Source organism: Nilaparvata lugens, chromosome 8 (assembly GCF_014356525.2).
Source record: "Nilaparvata lugens isolate BPH chromosome 8, ASM1435652v1, whole genome shotgun sequence".
Taxonomy (NCBI): Eukaryota; Metazoa; Arthropoda; class Insecta; order Hemiptera; family Delphacidae; genus Nilaparvata; species Nilaparvata lugens.
The window spans coordinates 11,759,997-11,783,478 of NC_052511.1; the positions used below are offsets into that span (position 1 = coordinate 11,759,997).

At 33.7% G+C, this 23,482-nt stretch overlaps 1 protein-coding gene across 1 annotated transcript in view; it reads right to left on the reverse strand.

Annotated features, from left to right (window-relative positions):
- The window catches only part of LOC111051228 (DNA excision repair protein ERCC-6), a 49,205-nt gene extending 26,835 nt beyond the window's left edge, over window positions 1-22,370 (reverse strand). Inside the window, 5 exon segments of the mRNA XM_022337688.2 lie at window positions 390-554; window positions 1,331-1,677; window positions 18,280-18,569; window positions 20,126-20,350; window positions 22,033-22,370. Of these exon segments, the coding sequence (XP_022193380.2) occupies window positions 390-554; window positions 1,331-1,677; window positions 18,280-18,569; window positions 20,126-20,350; window positions 22,033-22,347 (1,342 nt within the window). The 5' untranslated portion in view covers window positions 22,348-22,370.
- Window positions 22,371-23,482: the final 1,112 nt, after the last annotated feature.

The window sequence follows — 23,482 nt, forward strand, 5'->3', positions numbered from 1 at the left end:
TTTCTGTGTAATTTTATTATTGATAAAAACCTTAATTTATTGTCAAATTGAATAAAAATGTTGTCCTTGGTTATAACATATACTTAATAATTAGCGCGTTGTGCTTGGTTGCACCTCTGCTCACTATAGCAGCCACAGCAGTCACTGTTACCAACTTCATTTTCATTTTGCTGCACTGTTGCTCCATATAACCTACTAAGTATTTTACGTTGCCATGTTGCAAATCTGGAGTGCAGAAAAATTTTTCCCGCACTAGAGCGGAAAAGTGATTCTTTGCGTTCTGTAATCAGTGCAGCAATGGCCACTTTTCAACGTAACTGTAGGAAAAAATTATAGTAATTTCAACAGACACTAGAAACTATATCATTTTTACATCTAAAATCACTTACTATGCTTGAGTTTTCTTTTGTATTCCTCGTCAGAAGATTCCCAATCAGAATCGTCGCTTCTCCAGTCTTCAGGTAGTTTTCCTCCTGGCAATTTGTATTTTCTTGTGTTGCGTTTAGTGGAGGTTCTTGGTAAGGATTTTGATTTGACATGGTTTTTGTTATCATCTGAAAAACAAATGTATTGAATTAATAAAATTATTAATATTAAAAAGTAAAATTTATAAAATTGTGTAGACGTTAAGACCTTAATTCCAACCTTATTTCAGACCTTTTTCCAAACTTATTTCACTTCATCTAATTAAGAAAGTTTGAGTTTAACTTTTTTCTCTCCCTATCATTTCAAGTATTCTAGGTTCTGGAAAGAAAGTTTAAGTATCAATTTTTTGTCTCCCAATCATTTCAAGTATTGTAGGAAGAAACTCAACCAATCACTCTTATTAGCGCTATTAGATTCGAAGTAGCCTACTGCATTTAATCAAAAATGCCTACATAATATTTGATAGTTTCTCTTTGTATGATAAAAACGATTAGAATGAGTATAAAGCTGGATTCCCAGACAACAGTGACAGTGAACAGTGAAAATATAATTCCCACGAGTTCAGATTAGACTATTCTCACTCAGCCGGCCGAGTGAGTATGAATAATACCATTATAACTTATGAGAATTATATTTTCACTGATCACTGTCATTGTTGTGTGCGAATGTAGCTTTATACGGGTAAAATAATCAAATACAGTCAAGAATCTATTCTAAGAGACTACGAAATAATACGTAGGATAGGATATTGAAAGAATTCTTTGTAGAATTTTCGATTCTCTGTAGTCTTTTCGAATTCTTTCGTAGAAAGAATACGAAAGAATACTGTATTATTTTATTTTACGATAGAATACAGTCAATACTGGTCTAGAATCAAAAACTCAATTAAAAATGCAATACATACCACTCGAGAAAAATTCTTCTTCAGAGGAAGGCACATATTCACTCTCAGTATCATCTTGATGGAAATAATTCTCTTCACCACAGACAGGTCCCGGAGATTCACCATCATCTTTCGCTGTTTGTGTGCCCAGTTTTTCTTTTTTCCTGGGTTTCTTCTTCAATCCGTCTCGATTCAATACTTTCCGGTCCAGAGGATTTTTGTCCTGACTTAATTTCGGTTTTTTCTGCGGTGAGACACTCTTCTCCTTTCGAGCTTCACGTTTCCGGTTGTTTTGCTTTCGTGTCAGCTTCTCCTGGTTTCTGAAGTATTTCTCTAATCCTTGAATAACATCATTGAGATCGCCTTTTCTGTAAAATTTCAACGACATCAAATATTTGTAACCAGCCTGTGACATATTCTGAGTGGCATTAGAACCACTCAGGGCAGAGCATCAGAATGGAGGAAGATTATAAAGTCTATAGATTGCAAAAGGTAGAGATCATTATTTATTTGATCTAGCATTACAGTAATAAGGAGATGGAGATTTTCAACCCACCAAGAAGTGCGATATAGACACAGTTTCTGTTTTCTCTTCATTACCGATATGCAGACATTTCTTTAAAATGTAAAACGATTTGTTAACTAATAGTCCAGGCAACGAATGCTCAAATAAAGGTATAGACAATTTTCAACTCCACAGCTCTTTCAAGGATAGTAAGAGGATTAACATATCAAAAGTCCTCACCCCTACCCTATGTGCTAAAGGGGTGGGGGTGGTTTGAAAGTACCATTTTTTCATTTTTCGTATACATCTCGGAAACTAAGCATCTTATGAACAATTGTATTCTGTGCAAAATTGAAGCACAGATTATAATCTTTCGTTGACTGGACTATAACTGACATGGGCGCTTTCCAAATCCATTCAATTCATGTTCAACAGTGTTCTTTATTGTTTACTAAATTGGTTGCAAGGTATATGTTTGGCAGGAAAAGAATGTGTCAATAATTTTATTCAATAGAAAGGTTGTTTGATATTATGCTTTTGAATTATAAAGATAAATGGTTAACTTTATGTGTAGTTGAGAAGTTGATATTGTGGTAATTATTCATATTGAATGACAATTTCTTAGTCTTTTTCATTCAATAAATGGTAAAGTTTAGAAGAAACTAAGAAGACCTGAAGAAACTAAGAAACTTTACTGAAGAAACTAACAACTTATTTATTTATTCATTTATTGTACAAAATACTTTAATCATAATAAAATTACATAGGAGGTAAAACTAGGGTGAGCCTGTACTATTTCTCTCCAAAAATATTGAAAAACGATATCTTGAAAAATTGCCAGCCCATCATGAGTTTAACAATATTTCTACAACGAAACACTATACACTTCATATTGAATAATGAATGCCGGTATTAATCAAAAAGGCTGTGTTGGGAGTAATAGCTTTATTAGCGTGGTACTGTGTGTAATATTTGAATGGTATTTTGTGTTTGGAACTAGAAATATTCATCTATATGGAGAATGTAGAAGAGCCTCCGCAGTATCTAAACCGAGTATCTCACTCTACGTTTGTAGACGGCAACGCTAACCACATCAGTAGTTGAAATCTCGGCCGGTACATTACGGTAAAGCCAATGGGCTAAATGAAAACAGTTTCCAAGTTGAATAGAATTACTTAAACGGGGAAATTGAATATTTATATGCAATCTGTTACTAGTGGGATAATAATGTTGAATTTCATTGGAGACAAATTTACTTTTTTACTTTCCTTGCCCTACTACCATAGGTAAGGAAAGTATTGCTTTCCGAAAAAAATTAAGGTACCCCAATTTCTAAATTTATATATGTTTCAAGATCCCCCGAGTCCGAAAAAAATCGTTTTTTGGTATAGGTCTGTATGTGTGTGTGTGTGTATGAGTGTATGTGTGTGTCTGAGTACACGATATCTCATCTCCCAATTAACGGAATGACTTGAAATTCGAAACTTAAGTTCCTTACAATATAAGGATCCGACTCGAACAATTTCGATCAAATGCAATTCAAGATGGCGGCTGAAATTGCGAAATGTTGTCAAAAACAGGGTTTTTCGCGATTTTCTCGAATACGGCTCCTACGATTTCGATCAAATTTATAACTAAAATAGTCATTGATAAGCTCTTTCAACTGTCACAAGTCCCATATCTGTAAACATTTCAGGAGCTCCGCCCCATCTATGCAAAGTTTGATTTTAGATTCCCAATTATCAGGCTTCAGGTACAATCTAAACAAAAAATTCCAAGTGGAAAAGATTGAGCATTAAATCTCTACAATTTCACCTAAGATTGAAATTAAGCTCGAAATTCGAGAAGATGAGATTATTCAATTACAAACTGTTGGCAACTGTTGATTCTATTAAATCATTCACTACGAAGAGATAGCAGACCTCGTGAGTCTCCAGCGTTATTGTCCTGTCACCAGCTGGTTCAGATCTTTGAATAGTAGACTTGAGATGCGCGTGAGCAAGTGCGTAAGGTGATAAATTTTCTTAACGGCAAGGAAAGTTGTGTGAGTGCGCCACACTAGATTTTTGTATAAAGACAAGTAAATTTTTTATAAATAATTGTTGTATATTTAAAACAGGGAATTCTTGGAAAAGTAAATGTGCTTGATATCTATGATTTTTGGCCAATGGTGTTTTAATAAGTGCTCTCTGTGAGACCGCATGACACCCAAGGAGGCACCGCCCCACGCCAAGACGCCATGCTCAAGCAATGTCTGCACATATGCATAGTAGACAGAACGACAATGTCCAGCACTCAGGACCCTTCCCAGCTGTGCAAAGGCATAATTCATTTTTCCTACAGATACCTTGAAAAGTGACCATTTCTGCACTGATTGCAGGCCGCAAAGAATCACTTTTCCGCTCTAGTGCGCAAAGTATTACTTTGCGTACTCCAGATTTGCAGCATGACAACACAAAATAGTTAGTAGGTTATATCATAGATGAAGGATAAGTAAGGATACTATATTATTCTTGTCTCTGGTTATATGGACTCCGAATAGGTACAGAATGGAAACTGTCAATAAAACGCCTATCTAACCAATGCTTTTTACATGACGCAATTCTAGACACATCACGTGACCTTAGGAAGTTCCAATCCTGGTCTTCTGATTGGCTCGTGGCAGTGAACGAGATCAATTGATCCGGATCATTAAAGTGATCCGAACCTCCCATTAATACTATTACAATGCGGCGCTTCCTAACAAGATGGCGGATTTTTACGTCAGGGTACTAGCCAAGTTTCCATACTCTATGTATACTGTGATATGGAGCCCCAGTGCAGGAAAATCAAAATTTAGGCCCAATTTCACCAAAGTTGCTTAAACCGCCGGTTTCGAAACTGTGGTTCCTGGCTGAACATAAGTTTTGAATGCTGACGGATTTCACCAGCACGAACTGACCAAAGATTCCGAAACCGTTGTTTTAGAGTATCGTGAAGGCAGTGAACCTGCTTAACGTCATTTTTATAACTTAAAAACTTTTTCGTGCTCTCATAGTTTGTTGTTCTAACATCTAACATGTTAAGAATACGAATAAGAATATTTATAATTAAATACATTCTTAACAATGCATTTATAAACGTCAATAATAGGCACTAGATAATACATAGTAGTATTAGCCTACAAATAGTTTTGATCTAGTCAATCAAAACAAAATAAAATAAATTTCAATAAAATTCTTGTATGCTATAAAAACTTCCAGCACAGTTTTCAATTTTCTTCTGAAGAATGCAAGAGGCAATGATTTGATATTCCTAGTAGTAAAGAATTGTAATGTTTGACAGAAGATGTATACACACGATTTTTTTCAAAGTAGTGAACCTGAGCTGTTGAACTCTGATATTATTTCTATTTCTGGGTTCACATCCATGAGTCATGTTATGTTTGAAGGGACGGATTCAAGGATCCAAAGGTTCAAGAAACCCCACACGTCAACCGGAGCTTACTGTGTGTCCCAACCATGAAAGACACTATTCAAATAAATAAAATATTCAGATTACTACTATGTACTAGGTCGAAAATAAAGGGAGTCATTCTATTCTATTTTACATAACTAACACTGAATAAAGCCGCGTTTACACCAAAGTTATTAACAAAGTGTTAATAACTTAATCATTATTAACAAAAACATATGATCATCACGTGTATGATAAGTTATGTTCAATCTAATAGAATCTACCTTATAAGGAATGAGTTATTAACATTTTGTTAATAAACGCAGCTTAAGACATACAAAGAATAGACAAGGCCTATTCATATTCCCAAATTTGTAAGAAAAGAGTCCTCATCCATATCAATATTACAAAGAATTCTGTACTTGAGATTTTTAATAGATTGAGGAATATTAATCAATAGTTTTGACGGTATAAGTTGGATCAATCCAATATATTTTTCCATTTTTATTTGTTACTTTGAGCATCATGATAAAAAACACTCATTTGCATGCAAATTTGTGTATTTATTACCATAACACAAAAAACTTTGTATTTGAGAGAAATACACATTCAATAATAAATTAATGTCTACAATTGACTTTAACCTTCTCAGCAAGTAGATACCCTTTGCTAGTCTTCTACTAATGAACTCTGCATGTGGTTGCCAATTAAGTTTTGAATCAAGAAGTACCTAAAAATTCTAAAGGTTCAGTCCCTACTTCATTAATTAAATTTCTATTATAAGTAAACATAATATCAGATTTTTTCTAGGTTCAATGAGAGATTATTACTAGCACACAAACCATTAAAGAGTAGAGATCAACTAGAAAATGTTGTACTCCTGTTTTGGATTTACAACTAACTTTGAGATTCAAATCATCAGCAAAAAGAAATCCTACTTTATGAGTACCTTCTATATTACAAAATTATGTCATTAAATATAGGCTATTAAAGAGTATTGTTCCAAGTATGGAACCTTAAGGGACCCTATAACTAACCTTTCCGCCCTTATAGAGAACTGACCATCTTTGTAAACAAACTGGTTGCGGTCCTTTAAATATGACATAACCAGATTGATTGATTCAGAATTGCAGCCATAATACCAAAGGTTGTTACCAAGTAGCCTATGTTATGCTTAACAATATCGAAAGCTTTAGACATGTCATATGACCTGAAGCCTGAAGCTAACAGAAATATCCTTATCCAAATAATCATCAACTCTATTTACTAGACTTGTAACTGCATTACTAGTATTTCTACATAGCCTGAAGCCAAATTGTTTTTCAGTAAAAATACCAAAGCTTTCAAAATGATTTGATATCTGGTCTAGCATTATGGCCTTGAATACTTTGGATAGCACAGGTACAATTGATAATGGTCTGAAATTCTTCAAGTTTATTTAACGCATTTTATGTACAAGTATTACCTTAATGTTTTTCAATACGCTTGGAAAAATGCCCTTGCAAACCAAACAGTCATTAAAAAGGTAACTCAAAACTTCACATATATAAGTTGCCTTTTTCTTGTTTCAATAGTTTTTCCAGTGTTGTAAATTAGTTATAGGTATTATTTGTTATAAAAATTATTCGTTTTTTTTTCTGTTAATTAGTTTTAATTGGGTATATATAATAGGTAGCTTAATAAGAAACTCATGGAGAAAACGTTAAGTGGAAAAACGTTTAGAGGAACTAGAGGGAGCCTCTGCATATATGTGAACAGTTCTGATTGATCTAATAGAATTTTTTTTAATATTATTGAATGTAAGAAGACATATTATTCAAATAAATTAAAAGAGTTGGAGTGGTTGAAAATAGGAAGCGAATTCAACAATATTTTAATAAACTACTTACTGCCTAATGAATTAGTTAACTAGCTTATAACTAATTCGAAAAAATATCAAAATAATCAACTGAGTATTTAACAACATTTGAAATGACAATACATTAGTGTGTGACCTTAATATTCAGCTCTCTAAGATTGCAGTACACAGAAACGCGACAGTAGGTAGTGCAATCTAAAACATTTTTTAGGTTATAATCGCCCGTTTTCGAAGGCTGACCGACCAAACTTGGCCGGTCAGTTTGAACTGGAGTTTTCGAAGTCACGTGACCCTAAACGGGTGTGGTGAAATTCGATTCTGTCGGTTACGGCCAAACAGCAGTTTTCATTTCGTTAAACTGTTGGTTTGGTGTTTGGTGAAATTGGGCCTAAGTTGTTAACACTGACTGTGTTGTCCACGTTATAATGGCAGTGGAGAACAGTGTTGCCTATTTATTATGTGCCCTGATTAATTATATTTCTACATTGTCAAAAACAGATTTGGCTTCGTTATGGTGCTAGAAAAGGATAGTACTACCTACTTTGTCGAACGATAGACAAGGATAGCAACATCAAAGTTTATCAAATACTGTCATTATAACGTGGACCTCACTATAGTCATTTCAATGCTTACATAAGATAAACCCCCTTCAAGCAGTCAAATAAATTTTCAATTGAATTACTAATCATTATAATTTAATTATTATTATTATTCAATTTTAAATAAATTAAGGTTTCCATTAATAATAAAATTACACAGAAAAACATTTTGATGGATATCAGGGAATTTTACCCATAATTACCCACTTTTCATATTCAATGGTAACTGTAGGAAAAATTTAATGTGAAATACGTGCGCAAAGTTCGTTTGCTGGACTCAAGAAACCATTATTCCGCACTCGCCACTCGCCTACGGCTCGTGCGTAAACGTTTCTTTCGGTGCAGCAAACTATCACTTTGTGCACTAATTGCACAAATAACTACTGACGCATCATCACGTCTGAACTACTGGACTGATCAACTTGAAATTTTGCATAATTATACATTCTTAATTAATCGAGGATGGTTATAGGCCTGTTTTAAATTCTTCAAATTTTCATTAAGTCAAGTTTTCAAATAGACTCTTGCAGAGCACGGGTCACCCGCTAGTCAATAATAAAGTTTTGATCGAGGAATGAGGAAGTGTTATTTCCATCGATTTGCAACATTCAGAACAGTACTGAACTGTACTCTGCACGACACTCTACAGCGTTTTCAGCCGACTGTAACAGTGCGTCAGTCAGTGACTTGAATTAATGACTTAAACGAGGAAGGGGCTGAAATAATTATAATTGAATAAAAATATCATAGAGATTTACAATTTATTGATGCAAATATAAACACATCAAAGAATGCGTTTTCGAATTTCAGGTACATAATTAAAAACAAAAAAATTAAGCAGATGAAAACAGTTTATAATAATAATTTCTCTGATTGCCAATGAATTGCAACCAGAGGAGTTTATTGACAAAACATATACATAGTTGTTAATTTATACAAACAAAATTGCTAATACTGAACTAAGTTCTAATTATGATACCCCACTATAATAATATGTGTCGGGGTGATCATAATATTCTTTTCTAAAACATGTATAAAAAATGTAATTAGTAATTTTAGTAATAAAGGTTTGTTAGCTATTAAAGGTAGAATAAAAAGAAGACAGTAGTTCCTTCTATATCCTATTTACAATGAGCTCCTCGGTCTGGTAAATGCCAGTATCATATAACCAATTCCGTACTGCTCTTTTAAATCTATTTATATTTATTTTGTCCTTTGCGATCTGCGGGATTTTATTGTAATTCTAGGACCTAAATATTGTACAGATCTCTGACCAAAAGCTGTGTTCATTCTGGGAGGGAGAAGAAAAATCTGGTGTGGTACACTCACACAACTTTCCTTGCTCATTAAACTGGGAGCCTCATTCTTAAACAACAATATTTAGAGAAATAACATAATGACGATTGGCGGCAACATAATTATTTGAAACTACGATCAGACTACTGTGTATGTGTGTAATTGTTTTCAGAGTACTTTTTCCTTTGTGTAAATTGTGAAATCTGATGATTTTTTAAAAATCGTCAAAACAGCTGTTCTACAGATGAAATATCTCGACTATGTGTTATTTTTATAGACTGCTCTACCTACCTACCACATGCACGAGAAGGAGGTTACAAAGTCCATTTCTGAAGGATGGGGTGAACCCCCCCCCCATTAGTTTCCCAGAAAGGAGACTCATGCCAGTTGATGGAGCTGATAAATAACTATACAGAGTATGAATTTTAAATAAATCAGTCGAGTAATTTTTGAGAAAATCGTGAAAAACATGGTTTTTCAGTAATTATTCGCCATTTTTCTCCAGAATATTACGCAGCTCCTGCAATTTTCCTAGAAATGAGGCTCATGTCAGTTGATAGGGCTTATAAATAGCTATCCATGGTATAAATTTGAAGAAAATCGTTAGAGCCGTTTTCGAGAAAACCGCGAAAAACATGGTTTTTTAGTGGCTATCAGCCATTTTTCTCAATAATATTACGGAGCTTCTGGAATTTTTCCAGAGATGAGACTCATGTCAGTTGATAGGGCTTATAAATAGCTATCCATAGTATAAATTTGAAGAAAATCGTTGGAGCCGTTTTCGAGAAAACCGTGAAAAACATGTTTTTTTAGTGATTATCCGTCATTTTTCTCAATAATATTATGGAGCTCCTGAAATTTTCCCAGAAATGAGACTCATGTCAGTTGATAGGGCTTATAAATAGCTATCCATGGTATAATTTGAAGAAAATCGTTAGAGCCGTTTTCGAGAAAACCGCGAAAAACATGGTTTTTTAGTGGCTATCAGCCATTTTTCTCAATAATATTACGGAGCTTCTGGAATTTTTCCAGAGATGAGACTCATGTCAGTTGATAGGGCTTATAAATAGCTATCCATAGTATAAATTTGAAGAAAATCGTTGGAGCCGTTTTCGAGAAAACCGTGAAAAACATGTTTTTTTAGTGATTATCCGTCATTTTTCTCAATAATATTATGGAGCTCCTGAAATTTTCCCAGAAATGAGACTCATGTCAGTTGATAGGGCTTATAAATAGCTATCCATGGTATAAATTTGAAGAAAATCGTTAGAGCCATTTTCGAGAAAAACGTGAAAAACATGGTTTTTTAGTAATTATCCGCCATTTTGAATTGAATTTCTTATTGTCGGATCCTCATGGTATAAGGACCTTAAGTTTAAAATTTCAAGTCAATCGGTTAATTAGGAATGGAGTTATCGTGTTCACAGACATACACACACACACACACACACATACACACATACAGACCAATACCCAAAATCATGTTTTTGGGCTCAGGGGACCTTGAAACGTATAGAAAACTTGAAATTTGGGTACCTTAATTTTTTTTGGAAAGCAATACTTTCCTTACCTATGGTAATAGGGCAAGGAAAGTAAAATCAGATTTCTAATTCTGGTGTTGTGGCTATGGAAAATTAAATCGGTAAAACTTGTATTCTTCCTAATATAAATTACTAAAACTAATACAACTGTCTGACGCTGAGAACTCTACTTTCGGTGAACAATTCACTTGTTGAAAAACGGTTGTTTCTGTTTGTCATAACCTTAAGAATACGTTTCTGAGCTTTAAAAATTGAATCTATTAAGTTGTAATTTGCTGCACCCCAAACCAACAGTCCATATCTCAAAAGTGACTCTACAAGTGAGAAATATACTATTTTAATCATAATTATCTTCACTAATTATATGACGAAGCTGGTAGAGCTTATAAATGAGCTTTCTTATTTTCTTAGTTGTGTACGATATATGCTCATCCCACTTCAATCGATCATCTACAATTATACCTAGATATTTAACATTATCAGAGCGCTTAATGAGAGGACAATCACAGTTTCGATTCTCCCCTTCACAATAATGGAGCTTCATTGATGACTTTGATGGTTTGGTGCTATCAGTTACAGAAAAGGTTAAGAAATTTGTTTCCAATAATGTTGCTTATTTGAAATGACCCTGATCAAAACCGGATAAGCAAGGTGGATAATATTTTTTTTCATGATATGTTATTATAACTACTCTAAATACTTTTGTTACCAAATATATTATAATATCCTAGAACCTGTTTGATTAAATTCTCCAATTGGTTTTAATTTATTTAGTACCTATCGATTCGATGAATGATCAATTATTGATTCAAAAGAAAGTATGATAAGAGAATCCAAATCAAACAATATTCTAACCCTTTCTATCCCAATTTAAGAAAAAAAAACAAGATGAAAAAATTATTCTGTTGTTTTTATGTTTCAAAACACTCTTGAAAATGAGAAAATTATTTTTTCCCAAATTTTTCTCACCCTCCAGGGGCCCCTACGGTTATGTTGTTTTAAAACAACATTGGGACATTTGGCTCATTTCAAATATGTATACTAAAGCATTTTAGTTTTGCATTAGAAGAATCAATGGTACGTTCATCATGCTTTATTCAAAGAAAGGTGAATGATTTCATTATGGAATTCTTCCTAATCAATCGTTATTTCTCGATTTCAATAATACAACAATGAAAGTCATATAATAAAATAACCAAGAGTAGTGAAATGGATTCTCAAAAATGTGATACACAAGATTATATTTTGGTGACTAACTATTATATTCATAGCTTTCTGATACATATTTACATAATATAAAAAAGTAAAATTGAAACTGGAAATAAGGTTTTATAATATCATAAATTTACTACTTCACTACATTTGTCATACATGACATCAAAACCCCTTCAATTTTATTGAAATATCATTTTGTGAGTTGGAAATCTAGTCGCGGATTTAATTATTAAATGTGATTGATAAAGCGAGAAGATCTCCAATTTGCAAATATGAAACGTGTGTTTTATCACGTTTCGTGAAGGCAAAATTGTGATTTTTAGCTCCATGCTATACAAATAAGAGTGAGTCGACTTTTGGTCTGTGAATCAAGGTTTTTTTATATAGATTTTGAATTTTTCTTTCGAGGCCCGTTTTCTTTAAACCGTTTGTGAAGTATAGTTGTTGAGTTAAGGCATTGCTTACCTGAAGGATTCTGTCTTAAAAATTCAATTATAGGCTGTCACAGTTCGGGCAGTTTAAACCTGCATAATTGTGTTTTCAAGATTTGAGTCTTGTAGGGAAAGCTGATGCTTTGTGATTCAATGAGCTGGCAGAAGTTTTTTTATATATTTATTTATTTTTACTGTCGGGAGTGGTTTTATCCTGACCTTTGAGAATCGGGCCAAGGGACAGTTTCAAGGTAAAGTTAAGATAATAGTTCATTGTACATTCTTTTTTCCAGACCCATTATTCTAAATAATAATATTTTTGTTATTAAAACCCTGAAAGACCACTATAGTTATTTCTTTTTCCCCACCTTTACACATTATAAACTTACTACTTTATCATATTATAGTTCATTGTAAATTATTTCTTCCAGACCCATAATTCTAAATAATAATATTTTTGTTATTAAAACCCTAAACGAACACTATAGTCATTTCTTTTCCACCACGTTTACACATTATAAATTTACTACTTAATCAAATTATTATAAATTTACTACTTTACCATATTTTACTACTTTATCACATTTACTTTTTTCAAACTATATTTTGGTGACTAACTTATTTTTTATATTTATAACTATCTGATACATACTTACATAATATATGAAAGTGAAATTGAAACTAAAAATTAGGTTTTATCATATTATAAATTTACTACTTTACCATATTTTACTACTTCATCATATTTACTTTTTTTAAACTACATTTTGGTGACTAACTTATTTATTATAACTATCTGATACATACAAACATGATATAAAAAAGTGAAATTGAAACTAAAAATTAGGTTTTATATCATAAATTTACTACTTTGTCATATTTTTACTAATTTTGTAGAACAAGTTGTTCCTTGTAGCCTATTGGATTACCGTACTTTATTAAATTTCATCTATGGTAATGATTGAAGCACATTCTGTTCGGGACTGAGCAAAGACGTACTCCACATTTTGTGCAAAACACCTTGGTGAACCCAGTCTTACACAGCTTGCAACGTCCTTGTTTTGCAAAATACCCATGTTCGTGCCCAATATTGTCTCTACGAACATCATCCACTGGGGCAACTGAAACATTATGTTTCCTTTTGATTTCAATCGGAGTTTCTTCAGCATGGCTTGGACAACCTCTTTTTTTCACTTTCAATTTACCAGCATCAGCTAGAGCCCTAGCAATACTGGACTGAAACTGAATGAGTGCTAGTTGTGGCTTTCTATGTCTTTGAGCTTCATGACGCCTGTACAGCAGCCATGAATTCACAACTGCAACTCCAAGGCACCAGAACACAATCTTCATATACCACTTATTGGAACGTACACGAATACGGTATAATTCAAGCAGCATATCACTGAGATCAACACCCCTCATGAATTTGTTGTACTCTTGTACAGCATAGGGTCGAGAAACAGCAATATGCTTGCGCTCTTGTTGGCTCCATCGTTTGCAAGTATCAATGGGCTCAACACATGCAAATGATGATACAAAATTGATCGCTTCGCGGTCCAACCAGCGAACAAGTGATATATTGCTTGTTGTCTCGACCCTATAATCATGAGATCCCCGGCCCATTTTTTTCAGCTCTTCTTCAGTGCTCATGATACATTCACCCATTCTATCCTTGCGAACTGCGCCAAGGTAGAAAATACCTTTGGATCTGAGATACTGGACAAGATCCAATGAAGAGAAAAAATCATCCCCATAAACTTTATAATTTTTATTGATTGCCAAGTTTTCTGTCAATGTACAAACAATATCACCAGGAAACCCCAAACCATGATCGTCAGCAGTGTTTTCCCCTGTGTAGATCCTGAAATCATAAATAATTCCAGAACTACCTGCTCGGGTGAAGCACTTGTAGCCCCATTTATGGGGTTTGGATTTGATATTCTGCTTCAAACCACTTCTTCCCTTGAAAGGAATGATTTGCTCATCCACGACATGTCTCTCCTCCTGAGGAATGTCATGCATAGTTCTTTGAAGAGCAGAGAGGAGGGGGCGAACTTTGAATAGTTTGTCATGTAGAGGATTGGTTGGAGGAAGCATTTTCTCATTATCTACTACATGAAAATACTGTAGAATCTGTTGGAACCTATTCCTGCTCATGAGGTCTGCTATAGGAGCATACCTACATTCATCTGACCAGTATAGTCTGACACTAGGCATGTCAACTATACCCATTTGTAATAATATTGAAAAAAATTGCTCCAATTCATTTTTGTTTGTGTTCACTTTCCTATCTTTCTGGTGTGCATATTTGTTGGTTTCAACACATATCATTTCTAAAAGTTCATCAGTAAAATATTGTTTGAAATATTGATATGGTGTCATAACATCTTCAGGTGGTGGTGGCAAGGAGTCTTTCCACATGATATCAGGTCCTTGAAACGGAATTTTCTCGAATTTCCAGCTTTGCTTTTTCTTTTTTCCTTTCTGGGGGAGGGTCCTGGAGGAGCCAGCGACCGGTTCATCCACGTCTTCTTCCAGTGTCTAGGGAAAAAGGGAATTTATTTATTTATTCATTTATTGTATAAAACACTATAATCATAACACAATTATGACATTGGAGGAAAAACTAGGCTGAGCCTCTACTATTTCTCTCCAAAAATTATTAGGCTATTTGCTTTCGTACCAATGAGTCCTATAATACAAGACTGCTGACTCAGGTAATGATTTAGATTGCACAGGTAAAACAGGCTTTTGAAAATAAATTGGAGAGAATCTTACCTGTATATTCTCCTGTAGAGGATCAGCGATATTTTGGAGGATTTGCTCAGCGTTTTCAGCATTCTGTTTTAGTAAATGAATTTCATCATCCGGTTCATCCACATCAGAAACTTCGGAAATATTACCGTCCGGTACCTCAATTCCTAAAAAACTATTCAACTAAACTTCAGGAAGATTCATAAGTTTGTCTAAATCTTCATTATCCAAGATTTCGTCCATTATAACGAAAAACAATCATCAAAAATTCAATAAAAAATAACTCCTTCACCACGAACGCATTTGAGAACTGAGAGAAACACATGGAAGTAAGAAACCCTGGAACTGAAGTGGCAGCCTGCAGCAGCTTGGCAAACTGAGCTCAAAAGTACACGATAGGCCCCGCCCACCAATGGTATGAGATCACTAGGAATAGGACCAACCTCATTGATCGGAACAACGGAATCGGAACATTGTTAACGAAGTTAGCCGATGTTAGGGTAGTAGCCACGCCTACCGGTCCGTTTCTGCTGCAATCTCTATTCTGGACTTCAGTTCCATGGTTTTCTTACTTCCATGGAGAAACACGATAACATAACCTAAAAGTATCCTCTCATGTGACTCCTCAAACGGCCCAATGTTGTTCTAAAACAACAGACATCAAATTATGAATATAAATGTTATTTTTGTTCAAGTTTCTATTTCTATGACTGATATCTTTTCATTAAATAATAAAAAAATACATGGATAAGTTGTATTCTTATTTTCAGTTCTTTAGAATTTTTAAAAAATTATAAAAACCGAAGAAAATTGTCACATTGAAGTGTTGGTACAATTGAATATAGCAGTTGCTTTTCCAGAAATTAGACTGCATTTGAGTGCTCTCTAGTGGTATAATACTGAACTAGACTAATGTAGCTTTTAAACAAGATGGCAAATTTATTCAATCACTGAACCAATAGAGATCATAGAAAATCATGTTGTTCAGGAACAACACTGGGCTAGAAAGGGTTTAGAAAAAATCAGTGATTGGGACATTATTATGTCTTGAAATTATTTCAGATATCATTGACACTACGAAAACTGATGATTTGAAGTCAAAATTATTAAAATAAATCAACAGTACAGATGTTTCATTATTACAATTGAAAAAGATTCACCACTTGACAGCATTTTATTGTTTGAATTCGCTGAGCGGTTCGCTGAACGGCGCGCTGCGCAGCGAATTGCACGGTTCGCTGCGCTGTTCGAGGTTCGGTTCGGCATGAGTAGACATACCTTAATAACGAATATCAAAAGAAACGATAGAACCTATCGATACACGGCACCGATAAAACGCCGTATCGATACACCAACCTGCATCATCCATCACTAATACACCACTCATCCACTGGCTAAATTTTAACTCTGTCCTTAATTAATATACAATTAGCTAGTTGACGGAAGAGTCAAAATATTCCCGTATCTCGGCAAAAATTACCGTACATATCCCGCCCAAATGAAATTCACGTACAATTCCCGGATTTCCCGCCGCGTGGACACCCTGAATTTATTTCCACATTGAAACATAACACTACATACTCATGATGAGGATATAATAGAATAGAATTTCACATAATGAGGAGTCCTATTGAAAAATAGGCTACTATTTGAAACTTAATTTCTAAAAGATGGTATGCAAAATTCATTGACAGATATTTGACTTGGGAAGCTCATGTTAATTATATATCAAGCAAGCTTTCAAGAGTGATTTATCTGATCAGACAACTGAAAAACCATGTTCCAGATAATTATTTGTGATCAACATATTTTGCCTTTTTTTAGAGTATTGCAACATATGGCATACTACTGTGGGGAAATAGTAGTCATGCAGAAAATATTTTATTATTACAAAAGAGGGAGGTCGGGGTTTTAACCGATTCTCATAGACTAGCACATTGTAAGCCTATTTTTGTCCAGCTTAGAATAATGACAATAGTGAATTCTTACTAGCCTATATACAGTATTATTGCATGTTAAAAAAACTCATCCAATTTAAAATTAAGATTTAGTTTAGGTTAGGATCCAATTTAGGCTCAAGTTGTGCTGTAAGGAATATGTTTTGTGCATTCAAATGAATTATTGTATTACTGTATTTGAAAAATCTAATTAACTTACAGTTTACTTCCTGTATTATTTTTAATACTCAGTAATGTAATTTTGTGTGTACAGTTGCTGTAAAACTTGATTTTATCTTTTGTCGTACTGTATTCAATATTAGACTTTGCCTATTTTTATAAGAATTTAACGTCAATAGAATCATATTTATTTTTATTTTAAAAAATCTGGTGTGGCGCACTCACACAGCTTTCCTTGCCGTTATGAAAATTGATCACCTGACGCTAGTGTTCACGCGCATCTCAAGTCTACTATTCAAAGATCTGAGCCAGCTGGTGACAGGACAATAACGCTGGAGACACACGAGGTCTGCTATCTCTTCATAGTGAATGATTCAATAGAATCATCACTTGCCAAAAGTTTGCAATTGAATATTCACATTTTCTCGAATTTCCAGCTTATTTTCAATTTTAGGTGAAAATGTTACTGAACATTAATTGTAGAGATTTTCATGCTGAATCTTTTCCAGTTGAAATTTTTTGTTGAAATTGTATCTGAAACCTGATAATTGGGAATCTAGAATCAAACTTGGCATAGATGTGGCGGAGCTCATGAAGTTTTTACAGATATGGGGACTTGTGGCAGTTGATAGAGTTTATCAATGACTATTTTTGGGTATAAATTTGATCAAAATCGTTGGAGCCGTTTTCGAGAAAATCGCGAAAAACCCTGTTTTTGACAACATTTTCGCCATTTCAGCCGCCATCTTGAATTGCATTTGATCGAAATTGTTCGTGTCGGATCCTTAAGGTGCGTACAGATTTACGCGCCGCGAACATATAGCAATTCACTTTTAATCAGCTGATGCCAAGCTTTTTATATCTATAACTCATAGCGGTTCTGTAAAAATACAGATATAGTCAGCTGATTAAAAGTGAATTGCTCATGTTCGCGGCGCGTATATCACCTTAATATTGTAAGGACCTTTAAGTTCCAAATTTCAAGTTAATTGGAAGATGAGATATCGTGTACCCAGACATACATACTTACACTCATACCCACACACACCCACATACAGACCAATACCCAAAAACTACTTTTTTGGACTCAGGGGACCTTGAAACGTATAGATATTTAGAAATAGGGGTACCTTAATTTTTTGGGGAAAGCAATACTTTCCTTACCTATGTTAATAGGGCAAGGAAAGTAAAAAGGGGTGATATGATCGATAATACTCACTCTTTGGGCTCAGTGCGCTTGGACTTTTGATCGAGTAGTGTAGTCCCGAATGGAGTCATCTCTCCAAGCCTGATACTCCTCTCCATCTCAGTCTCCCCACTCCTCCCCATGTCCAACAGGGGGAAGCTGACTTCCGCTCCATCAACCCCCACCCCCACCCCTGGTCCATGATCGATTTCATCAGTTTGATTTCCGCCCGTCAGTGCATTGTCAACTTGCTTCAGAATTTCGGCCTCCAGGGTTTCCTGCTTGTAGACTGATAATCCTTCCAGTCCTTGTAGTTCTGAAGCCTGTCGGCAGACAATTAAAGAAGTCAACAAATTGTAGATAACAACTAGCTTATAGGATACTAAGTTCTACCATTTCAAGCATATTTTTATTCACAAATCATAAACATTTATACAGTACATACACTATCAATTGAAGTCAATATTCCCCACATAGACTATATAGAGAGGTCCATGTTATAATGACATTATTTGATTGAATGTTGGTGTTTTCATCCTTGTATCATTCGACAAAAGAGATAGCGCTATCCTTTTCCACCTCCGCAACGTTGCCAGATCGTTTTCAACAAGTTATCAATTAAAAAAACATTTCATCTCAGTTATGAAAATGTATTATTGAATCATTGAAAAATATATTTTCTTGAATAAAATATAATATCGATCATTTCAACAAGAATGATGATATTTCATCAGACACCATAAGAGAAATTGTTATTTCATCAGATATAATAGGCCTACTCACTCTTGAAAATATTATATTTTTCAAGTGTAAATTGTTAAGTATTCTAATAAGTGATATAGTGAAGTCCACGTTATGATGGCAGTGGATAAAGATAGAAGAATAGTGATGCCGATTCTCTGCATTAATTAATTATATTTCTAAACTGTGAAAAACATAATTGGCATTGTTGTGGACCTTGAAAAGGATAGTACCACCGGCTTTGTCAAATGATAGACAATGATAGCAAAACCAAAGTAGATCAAATACTGTCATTATAACGTGGACCTGACTATAGTAGCTTAACCTACAATTTAATTTGTACTGTAGTAAAAATTTGAGAAGAGCCAGTTTTGGGCATAAGCCTGTTGTGCCTTCTTACATAAGTGTAATAATTGTACATGACTGAATAAATAAATATACCAGTATCAGCTATCAAGACAGTAGAAAGGCAGAGAATCGGCAACGCTGTTCTCCTATTTTTCTCCACTGCCATTGTAACATGAACCTCGCTATATGTATGTATCAATAAATAAATGTATGAATGAATGATTCAAAATTCACAATAAATATGATTCAATCATAAAATAAAATTTATTATAATTGTATTACTTTCTACTCTGTCCATCACAATATTATTGAACCATGAATTCATACTAACATGATAAATACAATATGGCATTAAAGTTTACTTTCGAAAATTACAAAAAAGTTTTTACACTGAAAAATCACTTTATGAAATTTTGTCAGTTGCAACGTTTTTAGAGGGACCCATTCCTATATTGTTCCACATGAATTTTGAACTATCTATGATTGAGAACAGTTTTGAACAATTTATGCCCTATAAATAGATCAAACTACGATTAAAGGTTTACTGACGAATTTAAAACCGGTATGAACATAATAAGTGAAAGGGTATTCAGAATGAAGAAATTACACATGAATGGAAATAAATGATTTTTTTCTTTTGATACTCTACCATCTTCCATTCACCTCGTTGAGAGAAAAATCATTCCCAGAGCAATATTGATAACAATTAAAACTGCAGTACAATTATTCGAGCCTCTTCCATAGAACAGAAGTTTCTTATTATGAAAAAAAATCAACAGTAATTTCTTACCTGTTCACTTTTAGCGATTTCTGGAATAGCACTCCGGTCAACTTGGAACTTCTTCGCCGCATTCTTCCCTTTGTCCTCTTCATTCTCCTCATTTTCATCACCTATTTCTCCCAAATCAGATCCGGATTTCTCGCTACTTACATGCGGAGGCTCCTCTTTAATGTCTGGCTCTTCTTTGATTTTGGTTTCAACTCCTAATGGAAAGGCGTTAACCCTATCAAATACCTGTAAATAAAGATAAATCGTGATTTAGGTTCAGTTTTCTCAAATTGAAATATTGAAGTAACCCATACTTTTATTGAAATAGATAAATGAAACCTCGAGAGTCTCCATTGTCCCTCAAGCAAGAACTTTTAGGTTAGGTTAGGTTAGGTTAGGTTAGGTTGGGTTAGGTTAGGTTAGAGCTATGAGTTAGCTACTCACTGAAATGTGACAATCTCAGTTGATAATTTGTATGATATAAGTATCTTATACTTATTTTATAAATTATATTCTTTGCCTTACAGTTCACCAACATACTAATTCATCCTTTTGTGAACTATTTTAACTACACTACAGTCCAATATCTTTGAATATTAGTTATTAAAACTAGTACTCACTGTCGAGCGCTATCGGATTTTTAGAATCCATTTTCAACACCCAAAAAATCCGAAGGCGCTCCACAGTGAGTACTAGTTTTAATAACTAATATTCAAAGATATTAGACTGTAGTGTCGTTAAAATAGTTCACAAAGAAATTATTACTTGCAGTTTGTCATGGATAATGAAATAGATCAGTATACTAATTCACTTATATTGTCTTTTTTTATTGGGGCTACTTTTGATATAAATAAAAATATCAATCTAAGTACCCTTTTAAATCATTTTGTCACGACATTTTTCGTGAAAAAATATTTTAAACATGAACATGTGACAAAATAATTTAAAAGAGTAGCCTACTCAGATTGATATTTTTATTTAAAATTCACTTATAATTTGACAGACTTGCAAAACTGATCTCGAGTCTACGAGCAAGCAGCCACAGTGCGCATTCCATAATTTATAATATGAAATCCTAATTTAAGTACTGTACCTACTTTATAATTTGTATTTTTTAATATTTATCACTGTATATTTGTACTTACTGTCTTTGTGGAATATAGAAGATATTTGATTTGACAATCATTGTAGGCTAAATGTTAAATTGGACAAAATTATTTTTTATGCGGTTTGTACTGAACCAAACAAGGATATTAGCCCTACATATTTGTGCTGTATTTTTAAACAATAATGCTAACTTTTGCATTACTTATATATTACTTGTATTACTGGTGCTACTATCACTGTAAATTATCAATTGTGATGCTACCTCGCGGCTTTATGACTGAACTTGAAACATTATTGCTTTGAGTTGATTACCAGATAGAGTATTGATTTTAATGGGCAACTGCATATTTGAAGAAAGAAAACGGCGCTTTGTACTGTGGGTTTAGACTGATATTGAATTGTTAAACTCTAAAATCAGTACTGATATTAAAGTAGAGGTATTAGTAGTAACGGAACTGAAGAAATAGACTACTTGATCAAATGTAGAATGCATTGAAAATATTATGCAGATATGTTAATTATAATTGTGTAGGATATGAGATTTTAGCGATGGTGATTCAGCATATGAAAGTAGTCATGAGATTAATTCAAAAAGCAACTTCGTTAATGAAATAAATAAACAAGTTAGTTTTTACGAGGAAAGCTTACAATGTATAAAGAAAATGTAAAATGTGAATTTGTGAAACTAATAAAAGTTATTGATTTGTAACAGGATATTGATTTGTATAATAATATCCTACAATTGTATTATGTGTTAATGAATCAAGATTGATTGCCAATCGCAATGAATCATTTCTGCAGGTCAAGAACTACGCCCTTACCTGATTAGTTGAGGAAACATCTCTATTTGGTAATGACTCAGCAGCGCTTTCATGGCCTAGCACTTCTTGTTTTATATTAATTTTGAATGAAGGTAAGTCATCAAGGAATAGCTCAGCAACTTTATCATTTGATGTAACACCTCGGCTTGTCGAGGGAACATCAGGATTTGACACCGACTTGCAGAGTTCCGTTTTAGTTTGGTGATCATCAAATTTCTCTTTCTTGATATTGATATTTGAGTACTGAACTGAGTCATCCAAATATAACTCATGCACTACCTCGTTATCGTCTCCGTCTTCATCGTTTGCTTCCATTATTGACCTGTGAAGAAAATAAACTATGATACGTTATGGTAAAGAAGTTTGTTTGAAGGGAAGAATAGCTTATATGTGATAATACATCTTTTGCTGGAAGATACTATTGTTTTTCAATAGAAGTCCATAATTTTATTACAGAAACTACAAGGACACGTCAAAAAAGCTATTCATGGCCAGTCACAACAAAATAAGTAGGTAGATAACAACAACAAAAATAAGTCAGATATATGATGTTGCCAAAAGAGCAAAACGACTACAGATAGTTTACACCAATGCAACAAAACCATGTAAAATGACGTTATCATACAAAGATTATGATAAGATAATATAGAATTATACACCTGCTCAACAGTAATAGATGAAAAAGAGAAAGAATTTAATACAGGATTATCTTGTTTGTGAATGTCAAGATAATAATAGATATCATTTACAGAGGTAGGTACTCTTTGAACAATACTACTAGCACTTTCAATAAAGGAATCATTAAAACCACCTGTTGTCAGGCAATCATTTTGATTACTGTCTTTTAAATCGTTTTTGTTCAGTCTCTTTTACAATAGACCACAATTCTTTGAGTTTGTTTTTAGCTGTCAGCACACGATTACAATTATTGTAATTGAATTCAAGTTCCTTCACAGTCTTCTTGAATATGTTTCTTAGATTATACTTATCCTTGTAATGAACCAAACCTGATTGTCTGAATAACTCATACATAAGCAAACAGTCATTCTTTAATTGTCTAATATCATCATTATACCATTTACAGGTAGGAGCAGCATTTTTCTTGCACATGACATTTTTAACTGGAAAGCATAGCTCAACAGCAGTCAAAAAGTTTCTATTGAAAACCATAAATTTATCCTCCAAAGAATCAACAGAATAGATCTCAATCCAATTAATCATACTAATCAGCGATTCAAATAAAGGAATATTTGAATACGCCAATAACCTTATAATTTTCCTAGAACTTTGAAACTTGTAATTAGAATCATAAGTTACTTTAGAATCCAGATCCAACATAGCATGGAAAATGATGGCAAAATGATCCGAGACTACCATCGGTTCAACTTTTACAGAAATAATTCTATCCCTATGACTAGATGAAGCTATATTCTCTATGCATGAACCTGAT